Genomic DNA, 21,714 nt, shown 5'->3' with positions numbered 1-21,714 from the left:
ACTGCAGTTTTTATTCTTTTTTTTTCGATTCTATCACACATTGCAAGGGTGAGAGCTGAGGTGTTAGTAAGATCAAGTGCAAAATTTCAAAGCAGTTTTAACTTTGCAGAATACCTCACAAATGTTGACAGCATTAGTAAGGGGATTACCAACGCTGAAATTGTTTTTTCTGACGTTCTTGCGAGGTCTCGAACCCAGGCATTCGGCGTCATAGACGTTTATGCTAAACTATGCGCTACGGTCGCCTCCTCCGATTCCTCTGCCTCCTCCTTCGCCTCCCCCTTCGCCTCCTCCTTCGCCTCCTCCTTCGCCTCTTCCTTCGCCTCCTCCTTCGACTCCTCCTTCGCCTCCTACTTCGCCTCCTCCTTCGCCTCCTCCTTCGCCTCCTCCTTCGCCTCCTCCTTCGCCTCCTACATCGCCTCCTCCTTCGCCTCCTACATCGCCTCCTCCTTCGCCTGCTCCTTCGCCTGCTCCTTCGCCTGCTCCTTCGCCTCCTCCTCCTCCCTTTATTCATCCTCCGCCTCCTCCTTCGCCTGCTCCTCCGCCTCCTCTGCATCCTCCTCCTTCGCCTCCTCCTTCTCCGCCTGCTCCTCCTCCTTCGCCTGCTCCTCCTCCTTCGCCTGCTCCTCCTCCTTCGCCTGCTCCTCCTCCTTCGCCTGCTCCTCCTCCTTCGCCTGCTCCTCCTCCTTCGCCTGCTCCTCCTCCTTCGCCTGCTCCTCCTCCTTCGCCTGCTCCTCCTCCTTCGCCTGCTCCTCCTCCTCCTCCTCCTCCTCCTTCGCCTGCTCCTCCTCCTTCGCCTCCTCCCCCTACTCCCCCTCCTTCGCCTCCTCCCCCTCCTTCGCCTCCTCCCCCTCCTTCGCCTCCTCCCCCTCCTTCGCCTCCTCCCCCTCCTTCGCCTCCTCCCCCTCCGTTCAGTTTCGCTACACTCGTAGAAATTTGTTAGTAAAAACAACAAAAATATTTGCTGTAACAACAGAAAGTCTGCTGAAAATAAGACAGCAGTAATTTGCTAAAACAGCAAACATTTTCTGCTGTTTTCAAATTTTAAAAAGTTAAAAGAAGCTCATATATGTGCCAGTCCCAGCAAGTTCCATCTGCTGTAAAAAGTTATGCAAATACAAACTTGCCGCGAACATTCCATTAAGGAACAGGGGGCAAACTGCTTTCCGATTAAAGTAATTTAATCTCAATGATAAGGACCCGCCCAAATGTGTACCGCAGGACAACACTTCTTTGAGCAGAAGTTGTTTTTGACATGGCATAGTATCTCAAATATCGCCAGAATGGCTATCCCCTTAACCACCGCCGAATATTTTTCTAATGTTCTCGCCAGTTTTCGAACCCAACCATTCAGCTTCATATGTGGACATACTAATCTCTGCGCCACGGTGGACTCTCAAAAACTTTCCCCGCCAACCCTCGATCTGCCTAGACGTATGTGGTGGACATATAGACTGTTTGTCTTTTGCTTGCAGTTACTCTGTTAACTAAAATTTCGAATGGCCAAATTACAATGTTCGTCCGCACATTCACAATTCCAGGCGATATTTTATGAAAAAGTTATGAAACTCCTCTCCAGACGTTGTCTTCCTCCATCACCCATCTGAAGTGAACTGATGGCCATGATTATTAGCGTTCTTTTTTAATTGCATGGCATCGACAACGACAACGACATCGACATCTACCACCTGCGCATGTGCACAGTTACGATTTTCGTATTTTATATAGTAGTCGATGGCTGACTCTTTGATTGATTGCAGGTAGCCAGCCAACTTAGATGGCCCAGACAGACAGCAATGGTTTGAATGTTTCCAAGTGTATTACTGGTTATTTAAATTACCATGCGCCCATGTGCTCTCTGTGGACATTGGCTGTAACGCCCGCCCCAGGAAAATGCTACGCATTTAGCTTCCTGCCCCATGTTGTTATTGTGGTGTTTCTATAAAGCCTTGGCTTGTTAGTAGAACGACCATCTTCTGCGCAAGCGTGGGACATTTTAATTAAATGAAATAGTCTTTCGTTGTAGAAAAATGGCACAATTGTAGCATTTGAAACTTTGTTGAGTTCAAATCACCACAATTATCATCATGTTAGGGGAGATTGCTGTAATTTTTAAGCTAACTCTTCTCCACTCAACTCAATTATAAGTCTAGGGAGGACTATGCTAAAGAGAAATTTATGATATTAAAAATCATCATGAGGATTAACCAGATATTGCAATTGTGGCAATTACTCTTTAGAGGAATGTTGCAAAATTATTTACTTAGCCTAACATGGAACATTTTTCAGAGCTCTTCGGTCTGGTTTGTTGTGTGAATTTATCTTCCTTGGATTTTCCAGTTGTGGGCTGCGCCAGGTCTCCAAGAACTGCATTAACCATACAGATGCTTACCGTCTGTGCCCTCGTGTACTCTTAAATGCAGTTCTTAACTTTCAGACCCACTGTGCAATTTAAAGGATCTTTTGGCAAATTTTGAATGAACAAGATCAAGAGGATTGAATCTGACCTTTCTGGACGGTGTTTGACCTTACACTCTGGCTGTTAGGGGCAATATAGCCTATATTAATCTTACTTTAGGTTAGGTTGGAGGGCACTCGACTAACTAGCCGGAAGATATGTTCATATAGGAGCTACACTTCATGCAAAATTACAGTGAAATCGGTTAATAATTGCGCCCTCTAGCGGCTCAAAAGTCAAGATCCAAGATTTATATTTATAAGTGAGCATTATCAGGTTATGAACCGATTTAAACCTCACTTGGTACATTTATTGAAAATCAGAATAAAACCCTTGGTGCAAAGTTCAGCCAAATCAAATTAGAATTACGCCATCTAGCGGCGCAATAAATCAAGATCCGATACCAGCTTATATGGGAGCTATATTAAGTTGTAAATGTATTGGAACCATACTTGGCACAGTTGTTGATGGTCCACTTAAACACTTCGTGCAAAATTTGAAACACATCGGATAAGAATTGCGCCCTCTTGCGGTTCAAGAATTCAAGATCCGAGATCGGTTTATATGAGAGCTATATTGGGTTGTGAACCGATTTGGACCATGTTTGGCACAGTTGTTGGAAATCAGAATAAAACACTTGGTGCAAAATTTCACCCAAATCGGATAATAATTGCGTCCTCTAGCTGCTCAAGAAGTCACAATCCAAGATCGGTTATATGAGAAGCAAATCAGGTTATGTACCGATTTGGACCATACTTGGCAAAGTAAAACTAAAACTCTTCATGCAAAATTTCATCGAAATCGAATAATAATTGCACCCTCTAACGGCTCAAGAAGTCAAGATCCGAGATTGGTTTATATGGGAGCTATATCAGGTTATGAACTAATTTGCACCATGCTTCGCACAGTGTTTGAAAGTCAAAACAAACCACTTCGTGCAAAGTTTTGCCCCCACTAGCGGTTAAAGAAATGAAGATTCGATAACGGTTTATATGGGAACTATATGAGGTAATAATCCAATTTGGGCATACTTGGCACAGTTGCGCCCTCTAGAGGCTCACGAAGTCAAGATCCGAAATCGGATTATGTAGGAGCTATATCAGGTTATGAACCGATTTGGGCCATACTTGGCACAGTTGTTGTCAAAACAAACCACTTTATGGAAAATTTCGGCCAAATCGCTTAATAATTGCGCCCTCTAGCGGCAAAAGAAATGATGATGCGAGATCGAGTTATATGGGAGCTATATCAGGTAATGAACCGAATCGGATAAGAATTGCGCCCTATAGTGGCTCAAGATCAGGTTATAGACCGATTCAGACAATATTTAACACGCATGTTAGAGATCATACATAAAGGGGAAGTGCAAAATGTCAGCCAAATCGAATAATAATTGCGCCCTCTAGCGACTGAAGAAGTCAAGATCCGAGATCGGTATATATAGGAGCCTTATCAGGTTATGAAACCGATTTGGACCATGCTTGGCACAGTTGTTGGTGGTCAAATTTAAATACTGCATGCAAAATTTCAGCCAAATCGGAAAATAATTGGGCCCTCTAGCGGCCCAAGAACTCAAGATCCGAGATTGATTTATATGGGAGCTATATCAGGTTATGAACCAATTTGGACCATACTTAGCACTTTTGTTGGAAATCAAAATAAAACATTTGGTGGAAAATTTCAGCCAAATTGATTGAGAATTGTGCCCTCTAGCGGCTAAAGATGTGAAGATCCTAAATGGGTTTATATGGTAGCTATATCAGGTTATGAACCGATTTGGGCCATATTTGGCACAGTTGTTAATGGTCAAACCAAAACACTTCATGCAAAATTTCGGTTAATAATAGCGCCATCTAGCGGCCAAAAATTTGAAGATCCGAGATCGGTTTATATGCGACCTATATTAGGTAATTAACCGATTTTGACCATACCTGGCACAGTTATAGAAAATCGAAATAAAACACTTGATGCAAAATTTCAGCCAAATTGGATAAGAGCTGTGGCCTTTAGAGGCTCAAGAAGTCAAGATCCAGGATCGATTTATATGGCAGCTATATTAAAACATGGACCGATGAAGCCCATTTACTTTCCTAACCAACTCACACTAATAGGAAGAATTCGTGCAAAATTTAAATCTCTTAGCCTAAGAGAGGACAACCCAACTTTCAGTAAAAAGTGCAACATTCTGCTTTACCAGCAGCCTTATCAGGCCTAAGTCGGCAAGCATGCTGTTATCACCATTATGAGTGGCAGATCTGGCATCGACAAATCCTCGGATAAGGGGACTCATTGTTATTGATTGCCCAACTCAAAAATTCCTGCTAGCGCAATCAATAACTCGCACTGGTCCGGGCCAATCAGCGATCCATTCTTGGCCAACTCAGCCGCATGGTTCCCCGCCATCACTTGATGGGGCCCGGGAACCAATAAAACCTGACAGCCTTAACCATGGTTCGAAAAATCTCATATGGCTCTACACCAAAACGCCTTCAGGGTCGCGTGACTGTCTACATATATCATGACAGTCATATCAAGCCGCAGATGCCGTTGTAATCGTCTCCAGTGCCTTCAGGACCTCAAAGACCTCATCCTAGAAGTTGCTGCACCTCTTCAAAAGCCTATATGATTCACTGATCCTAAGGGGTTCAATGAAGACTCCTGTTCCGATGATTGCATACAATTAAGAATCATTTGTGTATTCAAAAGGTCCCGGCAAAGGCAGGGTAATCCCAGCCTCTCAAGAATATATGGTTCCTGAATCAGAGTAATGTCAGCTGAGATGTAAGAGAGTGCTGGAAGGGTTATGTTTGAGATTACGTTTGAGGTGGCCACGAAATGATGTGGATTTATCTGCACCGGATTCGAACATGGCCAGAATACAACCCTTACCCCGCATTTTTCCCACCCACCTTTCTGTACATAGCCCAACGTTCTGCTTCGCCAGCAGGCCCTACTCAATCCCTTCAATCAAACAGCCAGTTTAGCCAGCGACCAAACCCCAGCTTTGCCCCCTGAGCGAGGATTTCGATTTCCCAACGCAACAATTCCATTGACTTCTCGCCCGCGCAGACTCGGAGTGCTGGAGAGGTGGCCACGGACTGATGCGGTTTTTATCTGCACGGGATTCGAACATGAGCGAAATGCAACCTTTTTACTCCTAAGCGTTCAAAAGCGATGCCTTGGGAATCCGGGCACTATGCACAGGACTTTGTGGAGGGACTTTTTCACCTTTCGGTGCAGAGCGCAACGTTCAGCTTCACTAGCAGGTCCTACTCAATTCCTTTAGTCGACCAGCCAGTTCAGTTCATTGACCTAGCCCCATCTATGCCCCCTGGCTGGGGGAAATCAACGTTAACGATTGCAGCAATTCCATTGAGAAGTCAATGGACTTGCTCGCGCAAACTCTGACTCGGTCATTCTAGCGGAGATTATGTCTCCACTCCACCTACTCGATAGCATCGCATTGGCCATTATTGTGCCCTAAACCTTCAGTCTCAGCTGTTCAGATGGCGTTTCAAGTCCTCATCGATTGATGCCTTCAGAATCAGACCGCCGTTCTCCATACATGGCTTTGTAGAAAGAACTTTTCACCTTTGTGTACAGAGCCCAACGCTCTGCTTCTCCAGTAGCCTCGATGAGCCAGACTCAATTCCTTCAATCGAACAGCCAGTTTAGCCATCGACCAAACCCCAGGGGGCAAAGCTGGGCGATTATGGCCAGACAGTAGACCAGTAATGTTAGGCTTTCACACTTGTCCAGTATCTGGGACACAACTACCAACCGGCGGTATAGCTCTATCTCTGCAGTACCAGACCTGACTGCTATCCCCATTCATTCCGTGTAGAGGTCACTAACGCCAGGCGCGGCCGAGATGGGTCTATACTGCAGGGAATGGTGTGTCACGAAAACCAATATGGAGCTTTCAATCTGCTCTGCCAAAGCTATGCCCCGCTGGTCGTTACCTAGAGGAGAATACCATGACACATGATGCGCATTAAAGTCCCCTAGAACTACTATCGCCAGGCGCGGCCGAGATGGGTCTATACTGCATGGAATGGTGTGTCGCAAAAACCAATCGCTCACCTGCAATGCTTAAGCGAACCTTACGTAGCTCATTGCGTCCGTGATAACTATGCAGGCTGCAGGTGTTGGTTAGCTTTATTTTCTGGATCATTGCACCAATATGTTCTTCCAACTCATTAAATCTACTCTCTCGTCGATCTTGCCTTGGAGAACGTTGCAATTCAGTTGTAAAAATGATGCACTTGCCGGGAAGCCGGCAATATACACAACAGCATGTGGTGGTAGCAATCCTCGTCAAGCTCCTGTTGGTGGAGCCAAAACCTCGGCATGCCATATGGAGTATCATAGGTACTCAGTATTTACATAACAGCATGTGGTGGTAGCGATCCTCGTCAAGCTCCTGTAGTGGGAGCCAATACCTCGCCTTGCCGTATGGAGTATCATAGGCCCTCAGTATTAAGGCAAGAGCCGGACCCCACGTTCTCTCACTGAGACTGTCCTCTGGATACAGCTGATTTTCCCCGACTGCAATGCTAATTACCCCCGTATACCTACGCAGCATTCCCCTATCCACAAGCAAACCTAACATCCAATTGACCTTAGTAGGGCTCAAACTAACACCTAACCCATCGTTAATGCTTCCCGATCCCATACCTACCCAAATTTGGTGTTACATCTCAACTGTCCACATTGTGGCTTGTTTTCGCCGAACTAAAAATCATCATTTCCCAAACTTTATCAAAGTTGGCAATAAATTCAATTTCGCCATTACCAAATAACCAACACTTAATCTATGTTCTACTCCTGCTGATTCGATGTTTGGTTGTCCTTCGTAGCTCATTTAAAATGGAACATTTGCCAGGCGATACATTACAGGACGTAAGGCATCGGGCATGGACCCAAAAAAAAAAAAACACAGCGCAGCGTCGGAGGTGGTTGCTGCGCTAGTGCCGCTATCTGCCTGCATCCTGCATTGTAAAGCAGGCGAAGAATACACCTTGCTCGCCGCTGGAAACAAGTTTGTCAACCATTTTATGAATTATCGAACACAAGAGCCGAGACACAACAAATAAATGTGCGACACAACTATGAGCGTGCGCATGCTTCGTTGTTGGCTGATGTCGCTGCGCGTGTTTGTTTTGTTGCCCATCTCCCATTCGGCCATTGTCAAATGACAGGTGCTCCATTTTTTATTGCAGTTGTCGAGCAGTTGTTCTCCAATGTCCTCCAAAGATTCACTCAAGTTTCGAAGGGTGGTTAGGCGATACGGGGGGGTGAGGTTGCGCTTGGGCCGCCAAGCACCAAAGAATGATAAACATTCATACCAAAGTCAACAACATCAAGTCACACTTTGTCGTGGCTACAAATAGAAAAAAGGAAAACGGTGCCTTTAACTAATGCGTGCGGTGCAGATGATGATGATCATGATGATTATGATGATGGCGGTGCTGTTGTTGTTAGTGGTGGTGGTGGTGGCGTTGGCTGCCACTGACCAATCTGCGGTTCATTTAGGATGCGTTCGCAGCAAAAAAAACACGCTTTTTACGCAGGAATGTTGTGAAGCTGCACCGGTTGCCTTAACTTTTTTTATACCCACCACCGAAGGATGGGGGTATATTCATTTTGTCATTCCGTTTGCAACACATCGAAATATCCATTTCCGACCCTGTAAAGTATATATATATTCTTGATCAGCGTAAAAATCTAAGACGATCTAGACATGTCCGTCCGTCTGTCTGTTGAAATCACGCTACAGTCTTTAAAAATGGAGATAATGAGCTGAAATTTTGCACAGGTTCGTTTTTTGTTCATAAGCAGGTTAAGTTCGAAGATGGGCTATATCGGACTATATCTTGATATAGCCCCCATATAGACCGATCCGCCGATTTAGGGTCTTAGGCCCATAAAAGCCACATTTATTATCCGATTTTGCTGAAATTTGGGACAGAGAGTTGTGTTAGGCTCCCGAAAGTCCTTCGTTAATTTTGCCCAGATCGGTTCAGATTTGGATATAGCTGCCATATAAACCGATCCTCAGATTTAGGGTCTTAGGCCCATAAAAGCCTCATTTATTATCCGATTTTGCTGGAATTTAAGACAGTGAGTTGTGTTAGGCCCTTTGTGGCATCCTTCATCAATTTGGCCCAGATCGGTCCAGATTTGGATATAGCTGCCATATAGACCGATCTTCCGATTTAGGGTTTTGGGCCCATAAAAGCCACATTTATAATCCCATTTTGCTGAAATTTGTGACAGTGAGTTGTATTAGGCCCTTCGGCATCATTCGTCAATTTGGCCCTGATCGGTTCAGATTTGGATGTAGCTGTCATATAGACCGATCCTCCGATTAAGGGTCTAAGGCCGATAAAAGCCACATTTATTATCCGATTTTGTTGAAATTTGGGACAGTGAGTTGTGTTAGGCCCTTCGACATATATTTTGTCAATTTGGCCCAGATCGGTACAGATTTGGATATAGCTGCCATATAAACCGATCCTCAAATTTAGGGTCTTAGTCCCATAAAAGCCACATTTATTATCCGATTTTGCTGAAATTTGGGACAGTGAGTTGTGTTAGGCCTTTCGGCATCATTCGTCAATTTGGCCCAGATCGGTCCAGATTTGGATATAGCTGCCATATAGACCGATCCTCTGATTTAGGGTTTTAGGCCCATAAAAGCCACATTTATTATCCGATTTTGCTGAAATTTGGGACAGTGAGTTGTGTTTGGCCCTTTGACATATTTCTTCAATTTGGCCCTGATCGGTCCAGATTTGGATATAGCTGTCATATAGACCTATTTCTCGATTTAAATTCTTGGCCCTATAAAAGGCACAATTAAAATCCGATTTCACTGAAATTTGACACAGTGACTTATGGTGGGTTTGTAGACATCCGTGTTGTATATAGTTCAGATCGGTTTATTTTTAGATATATTTCGATATAACTGCTATGGGACAAAAGGTATGCAATTTTCACCGGATTTTGTTGAAAGGTGGTTTACATATATACCCGAGGTGGTGGGTATCCAAAGTTCGGCCCGGCCGAACTTATTTTTGGTTTTTTTAATGTTATTTGCGGCCCAAGCTGGTTGTCCCAAAGCGCCTGCGCACTCCATTGCATTGGTACAACGTAGGTGACACCGCGATTACTGTTTCTTAGCTGCTATTGCCGCTGCTTCAAAACGTTTACATTTTCATATATTTTTATATTTTATTGCTGGCATTGTTTTTGTGCCATAAAAAGCACTTGAATTGACTTAATTCTATAACAAAACAATTTCCGGGCTCTGTTCTGTCTACACTTAATATATCCCAAAGCCTAAACTAGAATAAACAATTTCATTCATAAAGTTAAGACGGATAACAAATGGGGTGATAAAAGTTAGTGCTGATTATCTTTGAATAGCTTTTAAGTATTCCACCCATCACGACTAAAGGTATTAATTCTGCTTCTAACTATTATGGACCTGGAGTAAAATTTCGATAAGGGCAGCACGGAGTTACTAGCTGGATAGGACCCATTCCGCTGCGCCTTCTTTAACTCTCTAATATCTTTTTAGGGTGGGGACACTTCGCCCCGTATGTGGATATCGAATTCGTGCTACTGTAGCCTATGTCCTCCTGAACGCTGAACGCCTGCGTTCGAATCCTTGCGAGAACTTTCGATAAAATTCAAAGTAGTGGTTATCCTCTCTTAAAGCTGGCGACATTTGCGAGGTATCATGCCAGGCATGGTCATGTACAAAATTCTTGCCAAAGAGGTGTCGGCTACAAAAAAGGTCCCTTATCTTTTATATTGGGTTGCCCAAAAAGTAATTGCGGATTTTTTAAAAAAAAGTAAATGCATTTTTAATAAAACTTAGAATGAACTTTAATCAAATATACTTTTTTTACACTTTTTTTCTAAAGCAAGCTAAAAGTAACAGCTGATAACTGACAGAAGAAAGAATGCAATTACAGAGTCACAAGCTGTGAAAAAATTTGTCAACGCCGACTATATGAAAAATCCGCAATTACTTTTTGGGCAACCCAATATATAAAATTCAGTTTGTGTTTGTTTGTTTGTCCCGTATAGACTCAAAAGCGGCTGAACCGATTACCTTGAAATTTTCACAGATTGTATAGGTAGGTCTGGACGGAAACATTGGCTATATTATTTTTTTGATATCGGGAGGGGGCGGACCCTCCCCCTTACCCCAAAAGTACTACCCAAAAATCAAATTGGACAATATGGGATTCAAGTGAAAGGTATTCAAGAGTAGAGAACGAATTTGGGGGACCGCCCCAGCCCAGAACCCAGAACCTGGGGGACCGCCCCAACCCCAAAACCCCTTAAAATAGGTTTATTTGACGATCATGACAATATGGGACTCAAATGAAAGGTATGCGGGAGTAGACTACGAATATGGTCTCGAAGTAGGAATAGGTTGTATAATTTATTGATAACGGAAGGGAGCGGACCCTCCACCGTTACCCCAAAAACACCACCCAAAATCTAAAGTGGACCGATACGAACAATATGGGTATCAAATGAAAAGTATGCGGGAGTAGATAACGAATCTGGCATACAAATTCATATCGAAATATAGGGCTTCACCCCACCCCCACAAAAACGCCCAAATTCGGCACATTAACCAATCACTGATAAATGGGACTCGGTTTGTTTGTTCCGTATAGACTGAAAAACGGCTGGACCGATTTTCTCGAAATTTTCGCATATTGCGTAGGTTGTTCAGGAAGGAAACATAGGCTATATAATTTTTCGGTATGGGAAGGGGGGCGGACCCTCCCTCTTATGTCAAAAACATAACCCAAAGTCAAAATCTGACCGATCGGAACAATATGGGTATCAAATGAAAGGTATTGGAGAGTAGAATACGAAGATGGTAATAAAATTCAAGTCTAAGTATCTATTGGGCCGCCCCAACCCCAAAACTGTCCCAAGCAGACATATTGGGGCTCAAATGAAAGGTGTTCGGGAGTAGATTTCGAATCTGGCATACAAAATCAGATCGAAGTATAGGGGGATCAGGACAACCCTCAAAAACGCTATTGGACCCATTATGCCAATATGATACTTGGCTGAACCGATTTACTTCAAATTTACTTTTTAGATATCGGATGCAGGCGGACCCTTTGGAGACCAGAAAACGTATAGGTATTAAAAGTTGGATCCAGCGGGCTCAAATAGCCGAGTCCGCATTGCGACACCTCTTTGGGGAAAATTCTTTAAATGACCATGCATGGCATTGTACCTCGCATATGACGCCAACATTAAGAGGGGATAAACACCGCTTTGTCCGATGTTCTCGCCAGTATTCGAACGCGTTCAACGTTATAGGCTACAATGGCACGAATTCGATATCCGCATTTAGAGCGAAGTGTCCCCACCTTATAAAGATATTAGAGAGTTAAAGAAGGCGCAGCGGAGCGTGCTCGGTTCGGCTAGTCATTGATAAACTAAACTTGAATCGGAAAGCATTTGTTGATCATTGATGTGTGAGAAGTTTGCCCCTGCTCGGTTACTGGGCAAATTTGTACTCTACTCCCAAATGTCATTCTTTTGAGTCTCATATTACCGTATTGGTAAATATTTCGGGTTTAGTGGATATTTCGGGGTTGGTCATCTGGCCATTAAAGTAAATAAAAGATTCGTGCTCTACTTTCAGAAACATTTCACATGAGTCCCATAAAGGCATGATCGGTAGATAAGTTGTGTTTGACAGGTCTTCGGTCCGAAAATGAATATAAATTTCCCGAAAATCAATAAACTTTCACCCCAAATGGTTTTTTTTTATAATAGGGAAGTATTTTGTATTGGGTTGCCCAAAAAGTAATTGCGGATTTTTTAAAAGAAAGTAAATGCATTTTTAATAAAACTTGGAATGAACTTTAATCAAATATACATTTTTTACACTTTTTTTCTAAAGCAAGCTGAAAGTAACAGCTGATAACTGACAGAAGAAAGAATGCAATTACAGAGTCACAAGCTGTGAAAAAATTTGTCAACGCCGACTATATGAAAAATGCGCAATTACTTTTTGGGCAACCAATATGTATACTTTATTGGGTCGAAAATAAATATTTCGATGTGTTGCAAAAGGAGTGACAAAATTAATATACCCCCTTCCTTCGGTGGTGGGTATAAAAAAGTTTAAAAACTTGTTCTCAGTTTAAGCCAAAACTGTGTTAATATTTTAATTTTTTGATGTCAGATGAGGGGAGCTGACTCTCCCCCCAAAGTCCCACTCAAAAATTAAAGTGGACCCATCGGGACAATATGGGAATCAAATGAAAGGTATTCCGGAGTAGAATACAAATGTGATATCAAAAGTTGGGTCCAAGTACCTAGGAGGCCGCCCCAACCCCAAAACCCCTAGAAATAGGCATATTGGTCGATAATGACTACAAGGGACTCAACTGAAAGCTATTCGGGATTAGATTCGAATATGCCTGGTTACACCAAAAACACCACCCAAAACCAAAAGTTGACCGATCGAGACAATATGTATATCAAATGAAAGGTATTGAAGAGAAGAATACGAATATGGTATTAAAAATTGGGTCCAAATAACCAGGGGCCAACCTATCACCAAAATTCCCCCCAAAAGACATATTAGACGTACATATCAATATGGGACTCAAAAGAAAGGTATACGGGATTGGATTACGGATATGACATAAAAATGAGGTCCAAGGTCCGGACTTGCGCTACGGTGACCTGGAAGGTATGCGGGAGTAAATTACTAATATGGCATAAAAATTAGGTCTAAGTAATGGGGGGAATGCCCCACCTACAAAATCACCCTCAATCTGGTTTTTTTTGCCGACCATGACAATATGAGGCTCAAATGACAGGTATATGCGAGTGGAGCACGAATTTGATATACACATACAGGGCGAAATTTCTAAAGGGGGTCGTCCGATCCCCAAACAAAACTTTTTTAGAGACCATGGCAAGGTAGTTCTCGACTAAATAGTATGCGAAAGTGAAAGAAGGCGCAGCGATACAGGGCCAGCAATCCAGCAATTTGCATGTAAATTATTAACTTTGAGATATTTAGGTCCTAACTGGGTCAACTATACTCTTAATTGGGATACCAGTACTGTTTCTACTCCTAAAGAACTTTTGTAGGGGTCTCATTTTGGCTAACATGCCCACTCAGGTGTTCTTTGGGCAATGGGTAACCCTGAATTTGTCAAATTGTTACTCTACTCCCACAGACCCATTTTTTGACCATTGTCCCAATGTGTTTTTATGTCCGACTGGTGGTTTTTTGAGGGTTGGACAATCCCTAATATTTAAATCAAATTTATACTCCCCTTTCGATACCTTTCCATTTGAGTCCCATATTATGCCGATGGGTTAACTTTTCATTTTGGGTGGGGCTTTTGTGATATCAGGAGGCTCCCCCCTCCGGCCCTAAAAACTAATATAGCCTAGAGTACTCTCCAGAGCATCCTACACAATTTTTACACATTTCAAAAAAATCAGTTAAGCCATTTTCGAGTTTGTACAGAAGAAACAAACACGAATGTGTCTTCGTGTTTAAGCTAAAAGACTTAAGAAACAAACTCGATGTGAAAATATGAAAGACTTAAGACACAAGCGTGAAAATACGAAAGACTTAAGACACAAGCGTTAACTCAAAGTTGTTGGACAATTTGAGATAGGAAATCTTAATCACTCGATTGTGATTGATTTAACACCGTATGCACATCGTATGCGTTATATATAACAAGTAAAAGTGTGCTAAGTTCGGCCGGGCTGAATCTTATATACCCTCCACCATGGATCGCATTTGTCGAGTTCTTTTCCCGGCATCTCTTCTTAGGCAAAACAGGATTTAAGAAAAGATTTGGTCTGCTATTCGAACGATATCAAGATATGGTCCGGTTTGGACCACAATTGAATTATATGTTGGAGACCTGTGTAAAATGTCAGCCAATTCGAATAAGAATTGTGCCCTTTTGGGGGCTCAAGAAGTAAAATAGAGAGATCGATTTATATGGGAGCTGTATCGGGCTATAGACCGATTCAGACCATAATAAATACGTATGTTGATGGTCATGAGAGAATCTGTCGTGCAAAATTTCATTAAAATCGGATAAGAATTGCGACCTCTACAGGCTCAAGAAGTCAAGACCCAAGATCGGTTTATATGTCAGCTATATCATGTTATGAACCGATTTGAACCATACTTGGTACAGTTGTTGGATATCACGACAAAACACGTCGTGCGAAATTTCATTCCAATCGGATAAGAATTGCGCACTCTAGAGGCTCAAGAAGTAAAGACCCAAGATCGGTTTATATGGTAGCTATATCAGGTTATGGACCGATTTAAACCATACTTAGCACATTTGTTAGAAGTGATACTAAAACACTATGTGCAAAATTTTAGTCAAATCGGATGAGAATTGCACCCTCTAGAGGCTTAAGAAGTCAAGACCCAAGATCGGTTTATATGGCAGCTATACCAGTTTACGAACCGAATTAAATCATACTTAGCACAGTTGTTAGAAGTGATACTAACACACTATGTGCAAAATTTCAGTCAAATCGGATAAGAATTGCTCCCTCTAGAGGCTCAAGAAGTCAAGACCCAAGATCGGTTTATATGGTAGCTATATCAGGTTATGGACCGATTTGACCCATACTTGGCACACTTTTTGGATATCATAACAAAACACGTCGTGTAAAATTTCATTCCAATCGGATAAGAATTGCTCCCTCTAGAGGCTCAAGAAGTCAAGACCCAAGATCGGTTTATATGACAGCTATATCAGATTATGGACCGATTTGAACCATACTTGGCACAGTTGTTGGATTTCATAACAAAACACGTCTTGCCAAAATTAATTCAAATCGGATAAGAATTGCGCACTCTAGAGGCTCAAGAAGTCAAGACCCAAGATCGGTTTATATGGGAGCTATATCAGGTTATGGACCGATTTGAACCATACTTGGCACAGTTGTTGGATTTCATAACAAAACACGTCTTGCCAAAATTAATTCAAATCGGATAAGAATTGCGCACTCTAGAGGCTCAAGAAGTCAAGACCCAAGATCGGTTTATATGGGAGCTATATCAGGTTATGGACCGATTTGAACCATACTTGGCACAGTTATTGGATATCACGATGAAACAAGTCGTGCAAAATTTCATTCCAATCGGATAAGAATTGCGCACTCTAGAGGCTCAAGAAGTCAAGACCCAAGATCGGTTTATATGACAGCTATATCAGGTTATAAACCGATTTGAACTATACTTGGCACACTTGTTGGATATCATAACAAAACCCGTCGTGCAAAATTTCATTCAAATCGGATAAGAATTGCGCACTCTAGAGGCTCACGAAGTCAAGACCCAAGATCGGTTTATATGGGAGCTATATCCAAACATGGACCGATATGGCCCATTTACAATACCAACCGACTTACACCAATAAGAAGTATTTGTGCTGAATTTCAAGCGGCTAGCTCTACTCCTTCGGAAGATAGCGTGCTTTCGACAGACAGACGGGCGGACGGACAGACGGACGGACGGACACACGGACGGACGGACAGACGGACAAACGGACGGACATGGCTAGATCGACATAAAATGTCACGGCGATCAAGAATATATATACTTTATGGGTCTGAGACGAATATTTCGAGTAGTTACAAACAGAATGACGAAATTAGTATATCCCCCATCCTATGGTGTAGGGTATAAAAATGCGTAGGGACTGAAATAATCTCAAAAGACAAAGTTTCAAACAAAATTTTCAATACAAATTTCCAGAAAATTCTCTAAATATGATGTTCTTGACAAAATTTTCTTTAATGAAAATCTCATTGCCAAATTTTATGAGGATCTTAAACTGAACCGATTTTGACCAAACACATTCAGGAGCGTACTGAGAAGGCTTACAGATGATGGGCACTATGTAGTCGGGCCGCAGGCTCGAAATCGGGCCTGAATCCAAGGATAGTCTATCGGCTCTACATGAGCTTGATTGGACCCCTCAGTAGTTTGTTGGACCGCGATGGAGAAAAAGTTGAACGTTAGGATAATACAACAAGTTCATAGTTCTTGGCATAGGCGGATGGATAGAGGATAGGAGCTGGTCATATCATCACGATATACTCGAGGAGACGATAGGAAACCTGGAAGGAATGAAAGAGGTTACCAATCGGATGCCTGAGACGACACTTGAAGTCGAGTGCGAGACACTGCTGGCAGCAGTACAGTATTGGCATAACTCTGATATTGCCTTCAGGAAGATCATGCTACTCAGATGGATAAAAACCAGAGCCTGGGCCTGGGGGTCTACATTTGGAACCCATGGGCTGAGATCAGTCCTTGACTGTCTGACCATAACACAGCCCTGCGGGGGGAGATCCCGGCGATCACGGAATGCAAGAATTGGCTTGGTGTTATCACGAGAACCTTAAATGTAAACATCGTAACGAACAGTAAGGGCAGTAACAACCAGGATGATGAGGGCCTCAAACAGTCTTGGCGAGTAATAATGAAATTAGTGCTTTCTCTGAGGATGGTGCGATACTCTTTGTTTAGGTGTCGGGCCATAGCGGAATAAGGGACTATGAAAGATCAGACGATTGAGCGGTGAAGGCCATAGGTCTGCCATCAATAAACTTGGTTAACCCGAAGCCTTTCGGGTCGCCCTAGTTAAGGCCTTGGGCTACGAACGAACAGCGAAACGGTCGTTAGAATGACGAAAATCCAATGGGGAGATCCGAATCCTGAAAAGACGAGGCTATTACTGTAAGGATGTAAGAAGGAGGTCAAAATAGCTTTTGGTATCATAACAGGACACATGGGACTACGAGCTCACTTATGCAAATTCAGTGCGGCATGTGATAGCATGTATAGGGCATTAAGGATAGATGATGAGCCATTGAATCATTTCCTAAGTTATTGTCCGGCTTTCATGGCCAACAGACACCGGCACTTAGGTAAGGACACAAAACCAGACATGAACCAACTTAGGAGCGTGGTAGGGAAAACAATTAAGGACTTTGTAAGTAGCACGGAATTCCTAACTTGGATTTTCTTTTTCGAGGTTACTTTTTTAGTACTTAGAGCGCACAACAAGCCGATTACAAGCTGAGGGGTATGTCCATATTGACATTTGGAAGATTAATATCCACACAACCCTAACCTATAAATAAAATTTCTTACGGTCGTGTTGATGCCTAGAAACTTCAGCTCCTTTATGATTGACGTAAGTTTTTTTTTACTATTGAAAGCACTTTCAATGTCAAGAAATGCTACCATTGCAGATTCCTAGAGAGAACCCTCGAATGGGTTGTTAAAGGCTGTTTCAGTGGACTTGGCCTTACCTTAAGCACGCTATTGCCGAGACAGTCTATCTCCAGGCATCTTTGCCCCATGATATGTTTCTATCAACCTTTGTAGAGTCTTGAGCATAGAGGATGACAGACTAATAGGGTGAAAATCTTTCGCTTTCGCATGGTATGGTTTTCCAACTTTTGGAATGAAAATGACCTTTGTGTTCCTCCATCCCACAGACAAGCTGATACAAGCAGAGTGTATCTCTTTAAGTTTGTAATTCAATCGGATACACATCATCCGGGCATGGCGACTTTAAAGAGTCGAAACTTCTTATTGCCCAAAGAATTTTCGACTCAAACACAATTTCCCCAATAACCGCCTGCGAATGCATGCCAGTATCAACCTCTTCCATAGCCATGTTCATTGGTAAGTTTCCCGCGAAATGTGTGTCAACGAGTAGTTCTAGTGTTTCCCCACTCATTCTCTGATTTCTGAATATATCCCCGGGTTTTAGGTCTCGAGGATAGCTTCTTCCGCAGCCAAGAGGCCTCAGGTGCAGAACTTCATCCAGGATTTGTCCGTTATTACAAGTCACTGTCTGATTGGAAAACATGTTAAAAGACTGAAGGTTGCTAGTAATGACTTTTGCAGAAGCTGTGAGTACGTCGAAGAGGAAGAGACTATGGAATATCTGCTGTGTATGTGTACTGCACTGGCAGTCGGAAGAAGTTCCACTTTAGGTTCCCATTTCTTTGAGCATTTTTTTGATTTAGCGGATGTGAACACTCGCAAGTTGTGGGGTTTCTTAAACCAATTTGAATGATTCAACGGTAGGGGCTAGATTTCATCTTCAGTTTCCTGTTCCTGTGAGGATTTGGGTGGAATTTTTTCTCAGCTCGCCTATGTATTTTCTTAGCACAGCCTTATAGACGTGAGCACTTGCAAGTTGTGGGGGTTCTTAAAGCGATTTGGACGATTCAACGGTAGGGGCTAGAGTTCATCTTCCGTTTCCTGTTCCTGTGAGGATGGATTTGGATGGAATTTTTTCTCAGCTCGCCTATGTATTTTCTTAGCTCAGCCTTTTCGCCCTGTTAAAGAGATTTCTGCAGCCCTTCCTTAGACCAACCAGTTCTGGGGTCCACCATGCCGGTCGCTGTTGGCCCTTTGGCTTGGCACTAGGGCAAGCTGACACTAGCGAGTCATTTAGGGCCACTGTAGTCCGCTTGACCATTATGTTTAGGTCCTCCGCAGTTTGCACTTCCTTTTCAGCTACATCGGCTCAACAGGCCAGTTAGAAAGATCGGTGCTGGAGGAAAACCAAATGTACAAAAGCGAACTTCCTATGACAGAAACTAAGAAAATGAAACAAAAATAGGCTAAGAGATTTCCGAATGGCAATGAACATCATTCTCACCGAGCATTATGGCTAATTTAAATTAGTATTTTCCTCTTTACAACAGAAGTCTAAACTGCGTACTACATTAGTTTGCACATATCCCTCCATTCACTCCGCCATTTAGGTTATAAAACCATCAAACGGATATCATTCAAATGTCTTGCCACAACAACCAAGAGACTCTTGTACAGGGGGCACCTTCAACCTATATCTGTTAAATTCTTTTGGCAATGCCGTAAAATTTATTCCCACGATTTTATGTGGCCATGTAAAAAGGAAGTTACCTAATGATGACAACCAAAACAAATTCTTGTCTTAATACACACACACACACACACATGGACATACTCACAGACTTACTCACAACTGCATGGAGCGGCCAAACGACAAGGAGGACTAATGGTCAATTGCAAAAGAAACAGTGCAAACAGGCTGGAGCTAAATCAAAACCAAAACAGAGGAAAAAAAATTTAAAGATTAAACAAAATACCTCTAACGCAGTTGGCATGAAATTCTATATTTAGTGAGTGAATGAGTTTCCATTTCGCCTCCATACATCTTCCACAACAACAACAACAACGATGATGGCGGCGGTGGTGGCGGCATTTTGGGCCATCATTGCGGGCGGAGGGACCTCTAAACGAGTCAAGTAATTAGTAACAAGTCACAGTCAACATAACGATGCCACTTTATCAACCTGCTGACGAGCAAAGCTAACCCAACCAACCAAACGAAACGCCGGCAATACTGTGTGGACATGGATTTTGGCCTCTTCGAAACTAAAACAACAAGAACGAACCCCAAAGCAAATGCCAAACATTTGAAATATGGAAGACAACAATACTCGCCAAGTGGCCAGGAATGAATGGTGATGGTGAACTGGTACTCGGTCTCACATACCACATAAAATAGTCGTAAAAACGATAAGGCCCACTGCCATAACCTGTGCGATCTAAGCTAAGCCAAAACCAATCCAGTTCAGGATGATGCAGGCCACCAAAAAAAAACAAAAAATAAAAAACAGCAACAAGCCAACCAACAGCTGGACAGGAATGTATTGACGAGTGAACGCATTTCGCATTTCCCAGTAAAACGCATCGTAAAACGAGTGTGTCGGTGACAAACTGTTTGTCTTTGGCAACTACAAGCCACAGGCAATAGACAGACACAAGCGGTAGCATGGGGTGGAGCGATTTTGGACCCGGCAACTAAGGATCAGGGGTATTGTTTGGTAAAAATTTCGTCAAAATTGGATTTTTGCATAAAATTACTACGGAAAGCTTCGTCGCAAATTTAGGTTAGGTTAGGTTGAAAAGGGGGTGCCGGTATTAATTCGCCCCATGCCACTATGGACATACACCTAAGCCAGTAATCGGCTTGTTATGCGCTCTAAAAACTATAAAGTAACCTCTAAAAAGAAAAATTTTAAGTTAGAAATTCCGTGCTACTTACAAAATCCTTAATTGTTTTCAATACCACTCTCCAAAGCTGGTTCATGTCTGATAAAGTATCCGCACCTAAGTGCCAGTATCTGTTGTACGCGAAAGCCGGGCAATGACAAAGGAAATGCTCCAACGTCTCATCATCGTCCCCGCATGCCCTACACACGCTTTCACTTGCCGCACCGATTTTACATAAGTGAGCTCGTAGTCCTTTGTGTCCCGTTATGACACCAAAAGCTATACTGACCTCCTTCTTACTTCCTTTCAGTAATAACCTCGTCTTCTCACGATCCGGATCACCCCCTCAGAGCTGCAGAATTCCACCCAGAATTTGTTTTGAGCCTTTCTCAGCTCGCCAATGGATGGCTTGTTTGTGCAGCACAGCCGCTTTGAAGACACTGCCATCTGATGCACTGAATTTCAAGCTACACCTGATGCCTCTGGACATTATGGCTAGACAAATTGCTGCGACCACTGCTCTGAGGCTGATTGAGCTATTTCTTGGTCATGCGGCGGCTACGGACACTGTTTATCACTTTGAAACAGACGTCTCAGTCATTGTGTCCGTTATCACAAGTCACTGTCTGATTGGAAAACATGTTAAAAGACTGAAGGTTGTTAGTAATGACTTTTGCCGAAGCTGAGAGAGAAGATGAGTGAGAACGTCGAAGAGAAAGAGACTATGGAATATCTGCTGTATGTGTGTGTCCTACACTGACAGCCAGAAGAAGTTCCACATTAGGTTCACATTTCTTTGTGAATTCGTTGGACTTAGCGGATGTGAACACTCGCAAGTTGTGGGGCTTCTAAAAACGATTTGGATGATTCAACGGTAGGGGCTAGAATTCATTTTCTGTTTCCTGTTCCTGTGATAACACAATGGTCGAAAACGTCTAAATGAATATTATGATGGACTGCCGCTTAAACCAAAAATCCAAATTTTGCCCATGAACATTCCACTAAGCAACAAGGGCAAAATTCTCATATATCAATGAGTGCAGTCCGATTCAAGTTTAAGCTCAATGATAAGGGACCTTCTTTTATAGTCGTGTACAAACGGCGCGCAGCAGTGCGAATCCTCTTT

General features: G+C 42.8%; 1 protein-coding gene across 1 annotated transcript; it reads right to left on the bottom strand.

Moving 5' to 3' along the window:
- Positions 1-510: 510 nt before the first annotated feature.
- Positions 511-19,794, bottom strand: LOC131997593 (uncharacterized). Its single transcript, XM_059368526.1, has 4 exons — positions 19,745-19,794; positions 19,549-19,626; positions 6,542-6,684; positions 511-920 (listed from the first exon to the last, which is right to left on the bottom strand). Exons 1-4 carry the CDS (start codon positions 19,792-19,794, stop codon positions 511-513), a joined length of 681 nt encoding a protein of 226 aa, XP_059224509.1.
- Between the last annotated feature and the right edge of the window lie 1,920 nt (positions 19,795-21,714).

The sequence above is a fragment of the Stomoxys calcitrans genome, chromosome 1 (assembly GCF_963082655.1).
Source record: "Stomoxys calcitrans chromosome 1, idStoCalc2.1, whole genome shotgun sequence".
Lineage (NCBI taxonomy): Eukaryota > Metazoa > Arthropoda > Insecta > Diptera > Muscidae > Stomoxys > Stomoxys calcitrans.
This window is presented reverse-complemented; position numbering and strand designations above follow the sequence as displayed.